Source organism: Triticum urartu, chromosome 4A (assembly GCF_056163025.1).
Source record: "Triticum urartu cultivar PI428250 chromosome 4A, HENAU_Tu73, whole genome shotgun sequence".
NCBI lineage: Eukaryota > Viridiplantae > Streptophyta > Magnoliopsida > Poales > Poaceae > Triticum > Triticum urartu.
Genome location: NC_141876.1, coordinates 617,949,166 through 617,967,698, shown reverse-complemented (window position 1 = coordinate 617,967,698; position 18,533 = coordinate 617,949,166). Strand labels below are relative to the sequence as shown.

Genomic DNA, 18,533 nt, shown 5'->3' with positions numbered 1-18,533 from the left:
CCTCTTGCAGGCTGTGAGCACTTTAATCCTCATCAGCGATACCACCAGTCTCTCCCATCTGGTTCCCCCCGAAAAGTAAGTGCAGGATGGTTGGAATTGGCACCTGCTTCTTTCCTGATCGCAGCAGCAGCAGCCTTGCATTCTGAAGGTGTTGCGTCTTCGTCATCAAGCTCTATGTGAGCCTTTTTGAGACATGGGAGATGATGGATGCCTAAATGGAATTTATCAGCTTTTGCAGCCGACACGCTGAATGGCATGTTGCTAATTTCCTCAAGCCTAGGCGCAGACCCTTTCACGAACGAAACATATGATTGTTCAGATCCTTCAGTTGTTCGGAAGTAAAGCACCTTCAGATTTGGGAAAGAAGTGGCTTGGACTGTACCAACAAACTTCTTTGATACCCTTAGTCTCAGGCGAAGTAAGGATGGGAGCTTCCCAAGAGTAAGCAGCCCATCTTCCGTCAGTTCAGCTAAGCAGATGTGCAGGTCAGCAAGGTTGGTGAGTGCAGGTGTAATGCACTTTGGCACGTTCGTGAACGAATCCAGGTAGGGCGCACAAAACCTTTGAAGAGAAGATGGCAGAGGGGACCAAGAATCTAAGAAGTCCAGGGAACCACTAATGTACGCATCTATATCCAAAGACCGGAGTTTGCAGGTGCCAAGCTTGCACAGTGAGGAGAGGAACACCTCTTTTTCACATCTCTTGTCCTCGCTAGATACTTTACTACCAAGATTCACATAGAGTTCCTCCAAACTTGTCAGGTTCCCGAGATCCTCCAACACATCTCTTTCTTGCGAGGTAATAATAAATCTTGGCATCAGCTGTAAGTTCCTCATGCTCCCAATCCCATTTGGCAGCTGCTTGGTCATAAATCCGATTAGGTGTCGTAGTGCAGTCAGCCGAGTAATTCCAGCAGGCAACTCTTCCACATATGAATCCTGAAGATCTAGAGTCTCTAGATTACCTAGCATCAAGATCCCCGAAGGAAGCATTGATATATCTGTGTCCCTAAAGCTGAGGTACTTTAGCTGGAATAATTTGTCCATTCCTTTCATACCATAGTCCTCTAAATCCTCACAACCTTCAAAATCCAGAACACGTAAAGCTTCAAACCGATCAAGGCTGGGCAAGTGTGTGACGCAACGTGATGGCATTACTATCAAAGTTCGAACATGGCTGAGATCTACATTTGCTAGTTCAGATGCAAGTTTCTTGTCAATGTGTTGGATTGATAGCCGCCGAATTGAACCTTGATGATTGGGCAAACTAGTTTGACCTCCACCTACCACAGTGGTAAAATTATCTTCAGCTGATTTTGAAATAATAATTTCTAGCATCATGTCATGGACTCGGCAGGCACGGACCTTTCCATCATACCCAATGCCCACCGGTTGGACCATACTTTTGTTGATCAGCTCATAGAAGTAATTCTCCGCGACCTCTTGCTTGCTCTGTCCACGCTCTTCAGAGATGAAGCCTTCTGCTATCCATCGCCTCACTAGCCTTTTTCTGTCAATCAGATGGTCTTCGGGAAATAAACTTAGATACAGCAAGCAAGTCTTGAGACGAGGCGCAAGATCATTGTAGCTAAGAGATAGTATGCTACTCATGCCCTCTAGACTGTTAGTTTTCTCCAATGCAGTACCAATTGACCTCTTAACCTTCTCCCATTCTTCCTTGACGGCTGGTCGGTTTGCTAGCAAACCAGATATACTGATAATTGCCAATGGTAGGCCTCCACATTTCTTTAGGATTTTATTAGAAACTTCCTTCAACATGTCAGGGCAATGTTCCTCAGAGCCAAATAATCTTTTGAAAAACAATCTTCTGGAGTGGGGATCACTTAGGGCTTTCAGTTCATACACACGGTCATCAGCACCCGGACAACATGACTTTGCTACGTCAATGATGCGTGTAGTAGCTATAATTCTGCTGGAACAATTATTCTCTGGAAAAGCACACTTGATAGCTTGCCATGCTTGCGTAGACCATACATCATCGATGATGATGAGATACCTACAAAATTAGTAGATGATGTCAATTCTAGTTATCGGATCACAAACAGGAAATAATATTGTGCATTTACTGGATCCCAGATAAGTGGATGAAATATTGAGAAGCATGGATGGCAGGCACATCCTTTAACGGGAATAATAAGGGTCGAGGTTACCTTTTATTTTGCAGTAGCACTCTTAGCTCTGAAATAGACTTCATTTCATCCCAATCACTTGTATCTACTGTGGATCCACCTTGGCATGACACTTGAGACATCAAATCCTTGATAATTTTCTTTATATCTGGTTTTTGCGAGACCGACACGAAAGCCTTACAATCAAACTTCCCTTCAATCTTGCGACAAACCTCATTCGCCAGCGTTGTCTTTCCCAAACCACCAACCCCAACAATAGACAAGACCTTGCAATGTTTGGGCGATGTGTTTGCTTCTTCCAACACCCACTTGGCAAGATGGTCTCTTGGACCGTCGACGCCCACAAGGTGTGCCTCATCGGCAAAAAGTGCGTGCAGCCGCGGATCCACGGCTGGAGGGCCGGCGGTGCTCGAAGGAGCATCATTCAGCAGCTTGTAATCCTTGAGCTCTTTCACCTGCCTGATGCGGTCCTTGAGGTCGTGGATCTCGCCGGCGATTCCGTGCCTGGCTCCAAGCGTCTTGAGGCTGAATGTCTGCATGATAGCACTTGAACGCACTACTTACCAAATGCATATTGAATAATTTAGACTTGGAACAATTTGAAAGCACAACCGAATAATTTGACATCGTGCTTTTGACCCCAGCCGTTTCAGAGGTCTCTACTCCCTTGCACATCCCCACGCTGTGAAAACTGGCTGTTCAGGGCGTTTTGCCCTCTGATATATGAGGTGGTGGAGCACCCCCCGGGTGATTTTTTTTTAAAAAAAGAACAAAAATGATAGTGATAGCATGTCACGATCGAGTTCGATGGTCGAAACCGTGTCTGAATATATGAATGATAATGCTCCAAACACAAGAAGGTACATACATACATATGGAGTCACTTAACTTGGAACAATCAGGGCAGGCACAACAAAATAATGTGTTCCATTTCAGAAGAAAACTGATGAATAATAACACAGAGCACTGCACATTAGTTAATTCAATAATAACTTTAATGGAACAAGGGAAACCAACCCCCAAATTTCCATACATCATATGAAACACAAATCAAGTATTCAGACCCCCAAAAAAAACATCCCGAATTTAATAGAGCTTAGGTCCTACCCAATGCATAAAGCTATCCGGTATAGCAACAGCGTACATTTTCAGACTCCAAGTTCCGACAGGGGGAACCTCAATTATTAGCAAAAGCAGAGATTAAACAGAGTGCATGTAGCAAGAAAGTAGTAGCGACTTCATTTGAGACTCGAGAATACTTTTTCTAGGAGGCATTTCTGCTTCAGCTTGAGTTGAGATTCGACCACTCCAGCCGCGCAACATATCCTGGATGGGCAAAAGGGGAACGGTAAAACATGTGAATTTGAGGAAACCAGAAGCAGGAGCAGCTCGGCAAATCAATTGGTGGAGAAAATAAAAATGTTTTCTGAGAGAAAGGGTGGATGATTAGAATATCAATTGGTACCTCTTGCAGTTTGTGAGCACTTTAAGACTCATCGGCGGCACCTTCTTTCTTGCTCTTCTCCTCGTCACTGCCACTGGTCTCCTTATTGTCCTCTCCCTCTGGTTCATTTGAAATAGTAACTTCGGGATGGTTGGGATTGGCATCTGCTTCTTTCCTGATCGCAGCAGCTGCAGCCTTGCTTTCTGAACGTGTCGCCTCTTTGTCATAAAGCCGTATGTGAGCTCGTTTGAGACAATGGAGATGCTCAATGCCAGAATAGAAGCCATCAGCTTTTGCCGCCGACACACTGAATGGCATGCTCCTAATTTCCTCAAGCTCGGGCGCAGACCCTTTCACGAACGAAACATATACTTGTCCAGTTTCTGTGAATCCAAGCACCTTCAGATTAGTAAGGTACACATCAATAACATGTATATCACATATACCTTTGTTCATCTTGTCATCCTTCTTATCCGCCAAATACTTGGGGCAGTTCCGCTTCCAGTGACCAGTCTGCTTGTAGTAAAAGCACTCAGTTTCAGGCTTAGGTCCAGGTTTGGGTTTCTTCTCTTGAGTAGCAACTTGCTTGCTGTTCTTTTTAAAGTTCCCCTTCTTCTTCCCTTTGCTTTTTCTTGAAACTAGTGGTCTTGTTGACCATCAACACTTGATGCTCCTTCTTGATTTCTACCTCCGCAGCTTTCAGCATTGCGAAGAGCTCGGGAATAGTCTTATTCATCCCTTGCATATTATAGTTCATCACGAAGCTCTTGTAGCTTGGTGGCAGTGATTGGAGAATTCTGTCAATGACGCAATCATCTGGAAGATTAACTCCCAATTGAATCAAGTGATTATTATACCCAGACATTTTGAGTATATGCTCACTGACAGAACTGTTCTCCTCCATCTTGCAGCTATAGAACTTATTGGAGACTTCATATCTCTCAATCCGGGCATTTGCTTGAAATATTAACTTCAACTCCTGGAACATCTCATATGCTCCATGACGTTCAAAACGTCGTTGAAGTCCCGATTCTAAGCCGTAAAGCATGGCACACTGAACTATCGAGTAGTCATCAGCTTTGCTCTGCCAGATGTTCATAACATCTGGTGTTGCTCCAGCAGCAGGCCTAGCACCCAGCGGTGCTTCCAGGACGTAATTCTTCTGTGCAGCAATGAGGATAATCCTCAAGTTACGGACCCAGTCCGTGTAATTGCTACCATCATCTTTCAACTTTGCTTTCTCAAGGAACGCACTAAAATTCAATGGAACAACAGCACGAGCCATCTATCTACAATCAAGCATAAACAAGCAAGATACTATCAGGTACTAAGTTTCATGATAAATTTAGGTTCAATTAATTTATTTAAAGAACTCCCACTAATCCTCTAAGTGATTACGTGATCCAAATCAACTAAACCATGTCCGATCATCACGTGAGATGGAGTAGTTTCATTGGTGAACATCACTATGTTGATCATATCTACTATATGATTCACGCTCGACCTTTTGGTCTCCGTGTTTCGAGGCCATATCTGTATATGCTTGGCTCGTCAAGTATAACCTGAGTATTCCGCGTGTGCAACTGTTTTGCACCCGTTGTATTTGAACGTAGAGCCTATCACACCCGATCATCACGTGGTGTCTCAGCACGAAGAACTTTCGCAACGGTGCATACTCAGGGAGAACACTTCTTGATAATTAGTGAGAGATCATCTTATAATGCTACCGTCAGTCAAAGCAAGATAAGATGCATAAAAGATAAACATCACATGCAATCAATATAAGTGATATGATATGGCCATCATCATCTTGTGCTTGTGATCTCCATCTTCGAAGCACCGTCGTGATCACCATCGTCACCGGCCCGACACCTTGATCTCCATCGTAGCATCGTTGTCGTCTCGCCAATCTTATGCTTCCACGACTATCGCTACCGCTTAGTGATAAAGTAAAGCATTACAGCACGATTGTATTGCATACAATAAAGCTACAACCATATGGCTCCTGCCAGTTGCCGATAACTCGGTTACAAAACATGATCATCTCATACAATAGAATTTAGCATCATGTCTTGACCATATCACATCACAACATGCCCTACAAAAACAAGTTAGACGTCCTCTACTTTGTTGTTGCAAGTTTTGCGTGGCTGCTACGGGCTTAAGCAAGAACCAATCTTACCTACGCATCAAAACCACAACGATAGTTTGTCAAGTTGGTGCTGTTTTAACCTTCGCAAGGACCGGGCGTAGCCACACTCGGTTCAACTAAAGTTGGAGAAACTGTCACCCGCAAGCCACCTATGTGCAAAGCACGTCGGGAGAACCGGTCTCGCGTAAGCGTACGCGTAATGTCGGTCTGGGCCGCTTCGTCCAACAATACCGCCGAACCAAAGTATGACATGCTGGTAAGCAGTATGACTTATATCGCCCACAACTCACTTGTGTTCTACTCGTGCATATAACATCAACATATAAAACCTAGGCTCGGATGCCACTGTTGGGGAACGTAGTAATTTCAAAAAAATTCCTACGCACACGCAAAATCATGGTGATGCATAGCAACGAGAGGGGAGAGTGTGATCTACGTACCCTTGTAGATCGACAACGGAAGCGTTAGCACAACGTGGTTGATGTAGTCGTACGTCTTCACGGTCCGACCGATCCAAGCACCGTTACTCCGGCACCTCGGAGTTCTTGGCACACGTTCAGCTCGATGACGATCCCCGGGCTCCGATCCAGCAAAGCTTCGGGGATGAGTTCCGTCAGCACGACGGCGTGGTGACGATCTTGATGTTCAACCGTCGCAGGGCTTCGCCTAAGCACTGCTACAATATGACCGAGGTGTAATATCGTGAAGGGGGGCACCGCACATGGCTAAGGAACGATCACGAAGATCAACTTGTGTGTTCTAGGGTGCCCCCCTGCCCCCGTATATAAAGGAGCCAAGGGGAGGGGGCGGCCGGCCAAGGAGGGGCGCGCCAAGGGAGAGTCCTACTCCCACTGGGAGTAGGACTCCCTTCTTTCCTAGTTGGATAAGGAGAAGGGGAAAGAGGAGGAAGAGGGAAAGGAAAGGGGGGGGGCGCCGCCCCCCTTCCCTTGTCCTATTCGGACTAGGAAGGGGAGGGGCGCGCGGCCACCTCTTGCCTCCTTTCCTCTTCTCCCTTAAGGCCCATGTAGGCCCAATAACCCCCCGGGGGGTTCCGGTAACCCCCCCCCCCTCGGTACTCCGGTAAAATCCCGATTTCACCCGGAACGATTCCGATATCCAAATATAGGCTTCCAATATATCGGTCTTTATGTCTCGACCATTTCGAGACTCCTCGTCATGTCCATGATCACATCCGGGACTCTGAACAAACTTCGGTACATCAAAATGTATAAACTCATAATGAAACTGTCATCGTAACGTTAAGCGTGCGGACCCTCCGGTTCGAGAACAATGTAGACATGACCGAGACACGTCTCCGGTCAATAACCAATAGCGCGACCTGGATGCCCATATTGGCTCCTACATATTCTACGAAGATCTATATCGGGATAGCTAGATGGAGAGAGGAAGGGCTCTGATTACCATGTGCAATATGCGGGAAGCGTCTTACCTCGTTGGAGGGACGCGTTGCGTGTTTATATGGCAGGGGCGCACCTCCCTGGATAACAGCGTATACAAGAGTTTGTTAAGATTACATTGCTTGAAGAAGAAGGGATAAGAGAGAGGAAGGATTCGGTTATATCCACCGAAACCAAACCATTTAAACATCTATCCCTAGTCTATCTCTACAATGCTACGTTTAACAAATGGCACATGTCATGGTTCTTTCGTTTGTGTGAATCAGAGGGTGGGCTGGAGTTCCTTAGTTACAGCTAGCTATTGGTCACAAAGTTCACAGTTCAGGGGTACCAGCAGACGGTGATTTGTGCCGCATAATAGGTGAACACACGGTTCACGTCCGACGTCGCCCAGGGGAAGCTGTTGTTTGTGTCGGAGCTGTGCGGCTGAGACTTGTCAGGCATCCTAGCTTTGATCTCGATGTATTGTGAAAGATAACTTCCAATTTGCGTTCATATCGTATCAGCGCATGACTAATGTTAGTACCAGTCCGAGAGTACAGCGCGCTCGGGATTCCTTGAGAGGCTAGGCTTCATGCTCGACCGACATAAGTGGCAATGGATTATCTGCACCATGAGTACTACAAGTTGATTCCAAGGATGATGATGCACGGCCGCGAGAGTAGCATTCTCGCTAGAACTAGATTATACTCCCTCTGTTGTTAAATATAAGTGTTTGTAGTAATTTCACTATGGACTACTACATACAAAGCAAAATGAATAAATCTACACTCTAAAATGCATCTATATACATCCGTATGTGGTACATAATAGAATCTCTACAAAGACTTACATTTAAGAATGGAGGGAGTATTTTAGTTCCCGATACACCATAGGGAACAACACAAGTTATCATTATGTATTCCTAGGAAAATGCTGGCTAGCTACAAAACATACATGGTTTGCCCAGATCTATCATGTCCATGTATGTTTTGTTTTCTTCTGTATTTTCTCTTCTTGACCATGCCAAGAGATGCTCTGCTTTCAGGGATCTGGAATGTATGTTAATAGCACATGTCATGATGAAACAGAACAACTAGGAAGCATGGAAAGTTGTGAGCAAACACAGATGCAACGACATGCCTTGTTGACATTGCTTGCGTTAGGTATATACTGGATAAAGTGTCCGAGAAAGTCGAGCTTGATTCCTCCTCCAACATCATATCTCAGAGCTCCAATGTTATTTTTCCATGCAAAAATCAATGCAATAGTACCACCAGTCTACAAATGAGCATTACTGTTATCTTGTGCAAGAATGGAGACGCCTAGACGTGCGCAAGATACAGAGGGGTTTGCGTTTCCAGAGATACTCATCTGTATGAGAAGCTGAGAGCGTCAGCAGCACAAGACCTCGCTCGGTCTCGGACACGCACGCACACATAAGAAACAGACAGCGCCATGCCCATGCCCTGAAACATCAAAGTTACAAAGAGCAGAGCAGAGCAGAGCAGAGGAAACAGAGTACCCTGAACCTGAAACACCTAAAAGCGGCCAGAGAAGGCTTGCTCTTCTCGGCATAAGTCGATCGGCCCCAACACCTTGCTCGGCCTATGTGTGTGACAAGCACGGGCACATAGGAGAACTGTTTCAGGACAAATACAGCTAACCACAGCTCTTTTTGCGAAATCTATAGTCATCCAGCTTACTCCAACACTGCAACAAAATTACGCAGTACAACACTCCCAGCTACGTACTATAGTCATCAAAATTCGTTCCCAGCTCTTTCAGAACCTAACTGACGAATAATAATAACACAAAACAGACATACCATTGAGTTCCCCAGCTCTTTCACGGCACAGTAAATCAACAAAACCCTTTTTTGGAACAAGGGGAAACACAAATCAAGTATTCAACAAAAAAATGACCCCTGAATGCAAATGGAGCTTAGATCCCACCTAATGCATAAGGCTACTGAGGACAGAGTATTAGTAAATTAACAACAACAGCAGCCTAGGCATTCAGACTACAAGTTACGACAGGGGGAACCTTCACCTTATTAGCAGTGATAGAGTTTAGCTCTGAATCATCAAAGTAAGCAACAGACAAAATCAAACAAGGTGTATATAGCAAGTAGAAACTTCCAGTTGAGAGAGACTCCAGGTTTGTGAGCATTTTAATCCTCATCGTCTTCACCATCTTCACTGGCAGTCATCTCTTCATTGCCCTCTTCATCTCGTTCCCCCTCAAAAGTAACTTCAGGATGGTTGGGATTGGCATCTGCTTCTTTCCTGATCACAGCTGCTGCAGCCTTGCATTCTGAAGGTGTTGCGTCTTCGTCATCAAGCTGTATGTGAGCTCGTTTGAGACATGGGAGATGCTGAATGCCTAAATAGAATTTATCAGCTTTTGCAGCCGACACACTGAATGGCATGTTGCTAATTTCCTCAAGCCTGGACGCAGACCCTTCCACGAACGATACATATACTTGTTCAGTTCTTTGCAAGTGGAAGACCTTCAGATTTGGGAAAGAAGTGGCTTGGACTGTACCAACAAACTTCTTTGATGACCATAGATCCAGGCGGAGTAAGGATGGAAGCTGCCCAAGAGTAAGCAACCCATCTTCCGTCAGTTCAGATAAGCTGATGCGCAGGTCGGCAAGGTTAATGAGTGCAGGTGTAATCCACTTTGGAAAGTTCGTGAACGAATCGCGGAGGCACGCCCTAATCCTTTGAAAAGAAGATGGCAGAGCGGGCAAAGAATCTAAGAAGTCAAGGGAACCACCGTATGCGTCTATTCGCAAAGAACGGAGTTTGCAGGTGCCAAGCTTGCACAGTGAGGAGAGGAACGCCTCTTTTTCACATCTCTTGTGCTTGCCGAGAGGAACGGCAGCAGCATCCATGCTTTTGTAGCAAACTGTTCCAGCACAAGTGAACACGATCACAGTAGGATCATTCAAAAGATTTGCATTTGGAACAAGGGAAACCAAGCATCATTTTCATATATGTAAAGCAGAACCCACACAGGTAAATAATCCTTAATCCGACAGAGATTACAAATTTCCATGCATCATAGGAAAACACAAATCAAATATTCAAACAATAAAAATACCCTGAATTTAATAGAGCCGAATGCTTTCAGACTCCAAGTTCTGGCAGACGGAGGCAAAAACAGAGCTTAATTCTGAATCCTCAAAGTAAGGGACAGAAGCAGTCAAACAGAGTGCATGTAGCAACTTCAGTTGAGACTCGAGAATACTTTTTCCAGGAGGCTTTTCTGTTTCTGATTAAGTTGAGATTGAAAGTGCAATGAATATTAACTAGCCGCACAACATATCTTCTTCGCTGTGACACTGCAACCAAGCAATCCAGCCGCACAACATATCCTGGATCGGCAAAAGGAGAAGAGTAAAACATGTGAATTTGAGGAAACCAGAAGCAGCTTGGGTTGGGATATATATAGATGTACTGTATTTCGGTGGAGAGAATTAAAATGGGACGATATTCTAAAAAAGAATGGGCGGATGATTAGAATATGTATTGGTACCTCTTGCAGGCTGTGAGCACTTTAATCCTCATCAGCGATACCACCAGTCTCTCCCATCTGGTTCCCCCCGAAAAGTAAGTGCAGGATGGTTGGAATTGGCACCTGCTTCTTTCCTGATCGCAGCAGCAGCAGCCTTGCATTCTGAAGGTGTTGCGTCTTCGTCATCAAGCTCTATGTGAGCCTTTTTGAGACATGGGAGATGATGGATGCCTAAATGGAATTTATCAGCTTTTGCAGCCGACACGCTGAATGGCATGTTGCTAATTTCCTCAAGCCTAGGCGCAGACCCTTTCACGAACGAAACATATGATTGTTCAGATCCTTCAGTTGTTCGGAAGTAAAGCACCTTCAGATTTGGGAAAGAAGTGGCTTGGACTGTACCAACAAACTTCTTTGATACCCTTAGTCTCAGGCGAAGTAAGGATGGGAGCTTCCCAAGAGTAAGCAGCCCATCTTCCGTCAGTTCAGCTAAGCAGATGTGCAGGTCAGCAAGGTTGGTGAGTGCAGGTGTAATGCACTTTGGCACGTTCGTGAACGAATCCAGGTAGGGCGCACAAAACCTTTGAAGAGAAGATGGCAGAGGGGACCAAGAATCTAAGAAGTCCAGGGAACCACTAATGTACGCATCTATATCCAAAGACCGGAGTTTGCAGGTGCCAAGCTTGCACAGTGAGGAGAGGAACACCTCTTTTTCACATCTCTTGTCCTCGCTAGATACTTTACTACCAAGATTCACATAGAGTTCCTCCAAACTTGTCAGGTTCCCGAGATCCTCCAACACATCTCTTTCTTGCGAGGTAATAATAAATCTTGGCATCAGCTGTAAGTTCCTCATGCTCCCAATCCCATTTGGCAGCTGCTTGGTCATAAATCCGATTAGGTGTCGTAGTGCAGTCAGCCGAGTAATTCCAGCAGGCAACTCTTCCACATATGAATCCTGAAGATCTAGAGTCTCTAGATTACCTAGCATCAAGATCCCCGAAGGAAGCATTGATATATCTGTGTCCCTAAAGCTGAGGTACTTTAGCTGGAATAATTTGTCCATTCCTTTCATACCATAGTCCTCTAAATCCTCACAACCTTCAAAATCCAGAACACGTAAAGCTTCAAACCGATCAAGGCTGGGCAAGTGTGTGACGCAACGTGATGGCATTACTATCAAAGTTCGAACATGGCTGAGATCTACATTTGCTAGTTCAGATGCAAGTTTCTTGTCAATGTGTTGGATTGATAGCCGCCGAATTGAACCTTGATGATTGGGCAAACTAGTTTGACCTCCACCTACCACAGTGGTAAAATTATCTTCAGCTGATTTTGAAATAATAATTTCTAGCATCATGTCATGGACTCGGCAGGCACGGACCTTTCCATCATACCCAATGCCCACCGGTTGGACCATACTTTTGTTGATCAGCTCATAGAAGTAATTCTCCGCGACCTCTTGCTTGCTCTGTCCACGCTCTTCAGAGATGAAGCCTTCTGCTATCCATCGCCTCACTAGCCTTTTTCTGTCAATCAGATGGTCTTCGGGAAATAAACTTAGATACAGCAAGCAAGTCTTGAGACGAGGCGCAAGATCATTGTAGCTAAGAGATAGTATGCTACTCATGCCCTCTAGACTGTTAGTTTTCTCCAATGCAGTACCAATTGACCTCTTAACCTTCTCCCATTCTTCCTTGACGGCTGGTCGGTTTGCTAGCAAACCAGATATACTGATAATTGCCAATGGTAGGCCTCCACATTTCTTTAGGATTTTATTAGAAACTTCCTTCAACATGTCAGGGCAATGTTCCTCAGAGCCAAATAATCTTTTGAAAAACAATCTTCTGGAGTGGGGATCACTTAGGGCTTTCAGTTCATACACACGGTCATCAGCACCCGGACAACATGACTTTGCTACGTCAATGATGCGTGTAGTAGCTATAATTCTGCTGGAACAATTATTCTCTGGAAAAGCACACTTGATAGCTTGCCATGCTTGCGTAGACCATACATCATCGATGATGATGAGATACCTACAAAATTAGTAGATGATGTCAATTCTAGTTATCGGATCACAAACAGGAAATAATATTGTGCATTTACTGGATCCCAGATAAGTGGATGAAATATTGAGAAGCATGGATGGCAGGCACATCCTTTAACGGGAATAATAAGGGTCGAGGTTACCTTTTATTTTGCAGTAGCACTCTTAGCTCTGAAATAGACTTCATTTCATCCCAATCACTTGTATCTACTGTGGATCCACCTTGGCATGACACTTGAGACATCAAATCCTTGATAATTTTCTTTATATCTGGTTTTTGCGAGACCGACACGAAAGCCTTACAATCAAACTTCCCTTCAATCTTGCGACAAACCTCATTCGCCAGCGTTGTCTTTCCCAAACCACCAACCCCAACAATAGACAAGACCTTGCAATGTTTGGGCGATGTGTTTGCTTCTTCCAACACCCACTTGGCAAGATGGTCTCTTGGACCGTCGACGCCCACAAGGTGTGCCTCATCGGCAAAAAGTGCGTGCAGCCGCGGATCCACGGCTGGAGGGCCGGCGGTGCTCGAAGGAGCATCATTCAGCAGCTTGTAATCCTTGAGCTCTTTCACCTGCCTGATGCGGTCCTTGAGGTCGTGGATCTCGCCGGCGATTCCGTGCCTGGCTCCAAGCGTCTTGAGGCTGAATGTCTGCATGATAGCACTTGAACGCACTACTTACCAAATGCATATTGAATAATTTAGACTTGGAACAATTTGAAAGCACAACCGAATAATTTGACATCGTGCTTTTGACCCCAGCCGTTTCAGAGGTCTCTACTCCCTTGCACATCCCCACGCTGTGAAAACTGGCTGTTCAGGGCGTTTTGCCCTCTGATATATGAGGTGGTGGAGCACCCCCCGGGTGATTTTTTTTAAAAAAAAGAACAAAAATGATAGTGATAGCATGTCACGATCGAGTTCGATGGTCGAAACCGTGTCTGAATATATGAATGATAATGCTCCAAACACAAGAAGGTACATACATACATATGGAGTCACTTAACTTGGAACAATCAGGGCAGGCACAACAAAATAATGTGTTCCATTTCAGAAGAAAACTGATGAATAATAACACAGAGCACTGCACATTAGTTAATTCAATAATAACTTTAATGGAACAAGGGAAACCAACCCCCAAATTTCCATACATCATATGAAACACAAATCAAGTATTCAGACCCCCAAAAAAAACATCCCGAATTTAATAGAGCTTAGGTCCTACCCAATGCATAAAGCTATCCGGTATAGCAACAGCGTACATTTTCAGACTCCAAGTTCCGACAGGGGGAACCTCAATTATTAGCAAAAGCAGAGATTAAACAGAGTGCATGTAGCAAGAAAGTAGTAGCGACTTCATTTGAGACTCGAGAATACTTTTTCTAGGAGGCATTTCTGCTTCAGCTTGAGTTGAGATTCGACCACTCCAGCCGCGCAACATATCCTGGATGGGCAAAAGGGGAACGGTAAAACATGTGAATTTGAGGAAACCAGAAGCAGGAGCAGCTCGGCAAATCAATTGGTGGAGAAAATAAAAATGTTTTCTGAGAGAAAGGGTGGATGATTAGAATATCAATTGGTACCTCTTGCAGTTTGTGAGCACTTTAAGACTCATCGGCGGCACCTTCTTTCTTGCTCTTCTCCTCGTCACTGCCACTGGTCTCCTTATTGTCCTCTCCCTCTGGTTCATTTGAAATAGTAACTTCGGGATGGTTGGGATTGGCATCTGCTTCTTTCCTGATCGCAGCAGCTGCAGCCTTGCTTTCTGAACGTGTCGCCTCTTTGTCATAAAGCCGTATGTGAGCTCGTTTGAGACAATGGAGATGCTCAATGCCAGAATAGAAGCCATCAGCTTTTGCCGCCGACACACTGAATGGCATGCTCCTAATTTCCTCAAGCTCGGGCGCAGACCCTTTCACGAACGAAACATATACTTGTCCAGTTTCTGTGAATCCAAGCACCTTCAGATTAGTAAGGTACACATCAATAACATGTATATCACATATACCTTTGTTCATCTTGTCATCCTTCTTATCCGCCAAATACTTGGGGCAGTTCCGCTTCCAGTGACCAGTCTGCTTGTAGTAAAAGCACTCAGTTTCAGGCTTAGGTCCAGGTTTGGGTTTCTTCTCTTGAGTAGCAACTTGCTTGCTGTTCTTTTTAAAGTTCCCCTTCTTCTTCCCTTTGCTTTTTCTTGAAACTAGTGGTCTTGTTGACCATCAACACTTGATGCTCCTTCTTGATTTCTACCTCCGCAGCTTTCAGCATTGCGAAGAGCTCGGGAATAGTCTTATTCATCCCTTGCATATTATAGTTCATCACGAAGCTCTTGTAGCTTGGTGGCAGTGATTGGAGAATTCTGTCAATGACGCAATCATCTGGAAGATTAACTCCCAATTGAATCAAGTGATTATTATACCCAGACATTTTGAGTATATGCTCACTGACAGAACTGTTCTCCTCCATCTTGCAGCTATAGAACTTATTGGAGACTTCATATCTCTCAATCCGGGCATTTGCTTGAAATATTAACTTCAACTCCTGGAACATCTCATATGCTCCATGACGTTCAAAACGTCGTTGAAGTCCCGATTCTAAGCCGTAAAGCATGGCACACTGAACTATCGAGTAGTCATCAGCTTTGCTCTGCCAGATGTTCATAACATCTGGTGTTGCTCCAGCAGCAGGCCTAGCACCCAGCGGTGCTTCCAGGACGTAATTCTTCTGTGCAGCAATGAGGATAATCCTCAAGTTACGGACCCAGTCCGTGTAATTGCTACCATCATCTTTCAACTTTGCTTTCTCAAGGAACGCACTAAAATTCAATGGAACAACAGCACGAGCCATCTATCTACAATCAAGCATAAACAAGCAAGATACTATCAGGTACTAAGTTTCATGATAAATTTAGGTTCAATTAATTTATTTAAAGAACTCCCACTAATCCTCTAAGTGATTACGTGATCCAAATCAACTAAACCATGTCCGATCATCACGTGAGATGGAGTAGTTTCATTGGTGAACATCACTATGTTGATCATATCTACTATATGATTCACGCTCGACCTTTTGGTCTCCGTGTTTCGAGGCCATATCTGTATATGCTTGGCTCGTCAAGTATAACCTGAGTATTCCGCGTGTGCAACTGTTTTGCACCCGTTGTATTTGAACGTAGAGCCTATCACACCCGATCATCACGTGGTGTCTCAGCACGAAGAACTTTCGCAACGGTGCATACTCAGGGAGAACACTTCTTGATAATTAGTGAGAGATCATCTTATAATGCTACCGTCAGTCAAAGCAAGATAAGATGCATAAAAGATAAACATCACATGCAATCAATATAAGTGATATGATATGGCCATCATCATCTTGTGCTTGTGATCTCCATCTTCGAAGCACCGTCGTGATCACCATCGTCACCGGCCCGACACCTTGATCTCCATCGTAGCATCGTTGTCGTCTCGCCAATCTTATGCTTCCACGACTATCGCTACCGCTTAGTGATAAAGTAAAGCATTACAGCACGATTGTATTGCATACAATAAAGCTACAACCATATGGCTCCTGCCAGTTGCCGATAACTCGGTTACAAAACATGATCATCTCATACAATAGAATTTAGCATCATGTCTTGACCATATCACATCACAACATGCCCTACAAAAACAAGTTAGACGTCCTCTACTTTGTTGTTGCAAGTTTTGCGTGGCTGCTACGGGCTTAAGCAAGAACCAATCTTACCTACGCATCAAAACCACAACGATAGTTTGTCAAGTTGGTGCTGTTTTAACCTTCGCAAGGACCGGGCGTAGCCACACTCGGTTCAACTAAAGTTGGAGAAACTGTCACCCGCAAGCCACCTATGTGCAAAGCACGTCGGGAGAACCGGTCTCGCGTAAGCGTACGCGTAATGTCGGTCTGGGCCGCTTCGTCCAACAATACCGCCGAACCAAAGTATGACATGCTGGTAAGCAGTATGACTTATATCGCCCACAACTCACTTGTGTTCTACTCGTGCATATAACATCAACATATAAAACCTAGGCTCGGATGCCACTGTTGGGGAACGTAGTAATTTCAAAAAAATTCCTACGCACACGCAAAATCATGGTGATGCATAGCAACGAGAGGGGAGAGTGTGATCTACGTACCCTTGTAGATCGACAACGGAAGCGTTAGCACAACGTGGTTGATGTAGTCGTACGTCTTCACGGTCCGACCGATCCAAGCACCGTTACTCCGGCACCTCGGAGTTCTTGGCACACGTTCAGCTCGATGACGATCCCCGGGCTCCGATCCAGCAAAGCTTCGGGGATGAGTTCCGTCAGCACGACGGCGTGGTGACGATCTTGATGTTCAACCGTCGCAGGGCTTCGCCTAAGCACTGCTACAATATGACCGAGGTGTAATATCGTGAAGGGGGGCACCGCACACGGCTAAGGAACGATCACGAAGATCAACTTGTGTGTTCTAGGGTGCCCCCCTGCCCCCGTATATAAAGGAGCCAAGGGGAGGGGGCGGCCGGCCAAGGAGGGGCGCGCCAAGGGAGAGTCCTACTCCCACTGGGAGTAGGACTCCCTTCTTTCCTAGTTGGATAAGGAGAAGGGGAAAGAGGAGGAAGAGGGAAAGGAAAGGGGGGGGGGCGCCGCCCCCCTTCCCTTGTCCTATTCGGACTAGGAAGGGGAGGGGCGCGCGGCCACCTCTTGCCTCCTTTCCTCTTCTCCCTTAAGGCCCATGTAGGCCCAATAACCCCCCGGGGGGTTCCGGTAACCCCCCCCCCCCTCGGTACTCCGGTAAAATCCCGATTTCACCCGGAACGATTCCGATATCCAAATATAGGCTTCCAATATATCGGTCTTTATGTCTCGACCATTTCGAGACTCCTCGTCATGTCCATGATCACATCCGGGACTCTGAACAAACTTCGGTACATCAAAATGTATAAACTCATAATGAAACTGTCATCGTAACGTTAAGCGTGCGGACCCTCCGGTTCGAGAACAATGTAGACATGACCGAGACACGTCTCCGGTCAATAACCAATAGCGCGACCTGGATGCCCATATTGGCTCCTACATATTCTACGAAGATCTATATCGGGATAGCTAGATGGAGAGAGGAAGGGCTCTGATTACCATGTGCAATATGCGGGAAGCGTCTTACCTCGTTGGAGGGACGCGTTGCGTGTTTATATGGCAGGGGCGCACCTCCCTGGATAACAGCGTATACAAGAGTTTGTTAAGATTACATTGCTTGAAGAAGAAGGGATAAGAGAGAGGAAGGATTCGGTTATATCCACCGAAACCAAACCATTTAAACATCTATCCCTAGTCTATCTCTACAATGCTACGTTTAACAAATGGCACATGTCATGGTTCTTTCGTTTGTGTGAATCAGAGGGTGGGCTGGAGTTCCTTAGTTACAGCTAGCTATTGGTCACAAAGTTCACAGTTCAGGGGTACCAGCAGACGGTGATTTGTGCTGCATAATAGGTGAACACACGGTTCACGTCCGACGTCGCCCAGGGGAAGCTGTTGTTTGTGTCGGAGCTGTGCGGCTGAGACTTGTCAGGCATCCTAGCTTTGATCTCGATGTATTGTGAAAGATAACTTCCAATTTGCGTTCATATCGTATCAGCGCATGACTAATGTTAGTACCAGTCCGAGAGTACAGCGCGCTCGGGATTCCTTGAGAGGCTAGGCTTCATGCTCGACCGACATAAGTGGCAATGGATTATCTGCACCATGAGTACTACAAGTTGATTCCAAGGATGATGATGCACGGCCGCGAGAGTAGCATTCTCGCTAGAACTAGA

General features: G+C 45.4%; 3 protein-coding genes across 3 annotated transcripts; all 3 read right to left on the bottom strand.

Annotated features, from left to right (window-relative positions):
* Positions 1–18: 18 nt before the first annotated feature.
* Positions 19–7,607, bottom strand: LOC147977457 (disease resistance protein RGA5-like). Its single transcript, XM_087521174.1, has 5 exons — positions 7,495–7,607; positions 7,240–7,243; positions 3,656–3,992; positions 2,171–2,705; positions 19–2,016 (listed from the first exon to the last, which is right to left on the bottom strand). Exons 1-5 carry the CDS (start codon positions 7,605–7,607, stop codon positions 33–35), a joined length of 2,973 nt encoding a protein of 990 aa, XP_087377300.1. The 3' UTR covers positions 19–32.
* Positions 7,608–9,315: 1,708 nt separating this feature from the next.
* Positions 9,316–10,041, bottom strand: LOC147977456 (uncharacterized). Its single transcript, XM_087521173.1, has one exon. It carries the CDS (start codon positions 10,039–10,041, stop codon positions 9,316–9,318), a length of 726 nt encoding a protein of 241 aa, XP_087377299.1.
* A 661-nt stretch (positions 10,042–10,702) lies between these two features.
* LOC147977455 (disease resistance protein RGA5-like) lies at positions 10,703–18,293 on the bottom strand. The gene is made up of 5 exons (XM_087521172.1): positions 18,181–18,293; positions 17,926–17,929; positions 14,340–14,676; positions 12,855–13,389; positions 10,703–12,700 (listed from the first exon to the last, which is right to left on the bottom strand). The coding sequence occupies exons 1-5, from the start codon at positions 18,291–18,293 to the stop codon at positions 10,717–10,719; spliced, it is 2,973 nt and encodes a 990-aa protein (XP_087377298.1). The 3' UTR covers positions 10,703–10,716.
* Between the last annotated feature and the right edge of the window lie 240 nt (positions 18,294–18,533).

What these genes read in the sequence shown, in the direction of transcription:
- LOC147977457 (XM_087521174.1), bottom strand. Translation starts at nt 7,607, where the DNA reads ATGCCTGACAAGTCTCAGCCGCACAGCTCCGACACAAACAACAGCTTC. An exon ending in GGAGAAGAGCAAGAAAGAAG is followed by an intron (nt 2,706 to 3,655) that starts GTGCCGCCGATG and finishes TTTGGTAAGTAG; the next exon opens with TGCGTTCAAGTGCTATCATG. An exon ending in GTGCTACTGCAAAATAAAAG is followed by an intron (nt 2,017 to 2,170) that starts GTAACCTCGACC and finishes CTAATTTTGTAG; the next exon opens with GTATCTCATCATCATCGATG.
- LOC147977456 (XM_087521173.1), bottom strand. Translation starts at nt 10,041, where the DNA reads ATGGATGCTGCTGCCGTTCCTCTCGGCAAGCACAAGAGATGTGAAAAA.
- LOC147977455 (XM_087521172.1), bottom strand. Translation starts at nt 18,293, where the DNA reads ATGCCTGACAAGTCTCAGCCGCACAGCTCCGACACAAACAACAGCTTC. An exon ending in GGAGAAGAGCAAGAAAGAAG is followed by an intron (nt 13,390 to 14,339) that starts GTGCCGCCGATG and finishes TTTGGTAAGTAG; the next exon opens with TGCGTTCAAGTGCTATCATG. An exon ending in GTGCTACTGCAAAATAAAAG is followed by an intron (nt 12,701 to 12,854) that starts GTAACCTCGACC and finishes CTAATTTTGTAG; the next exon opens with GTATCTCATCATCATCGATG.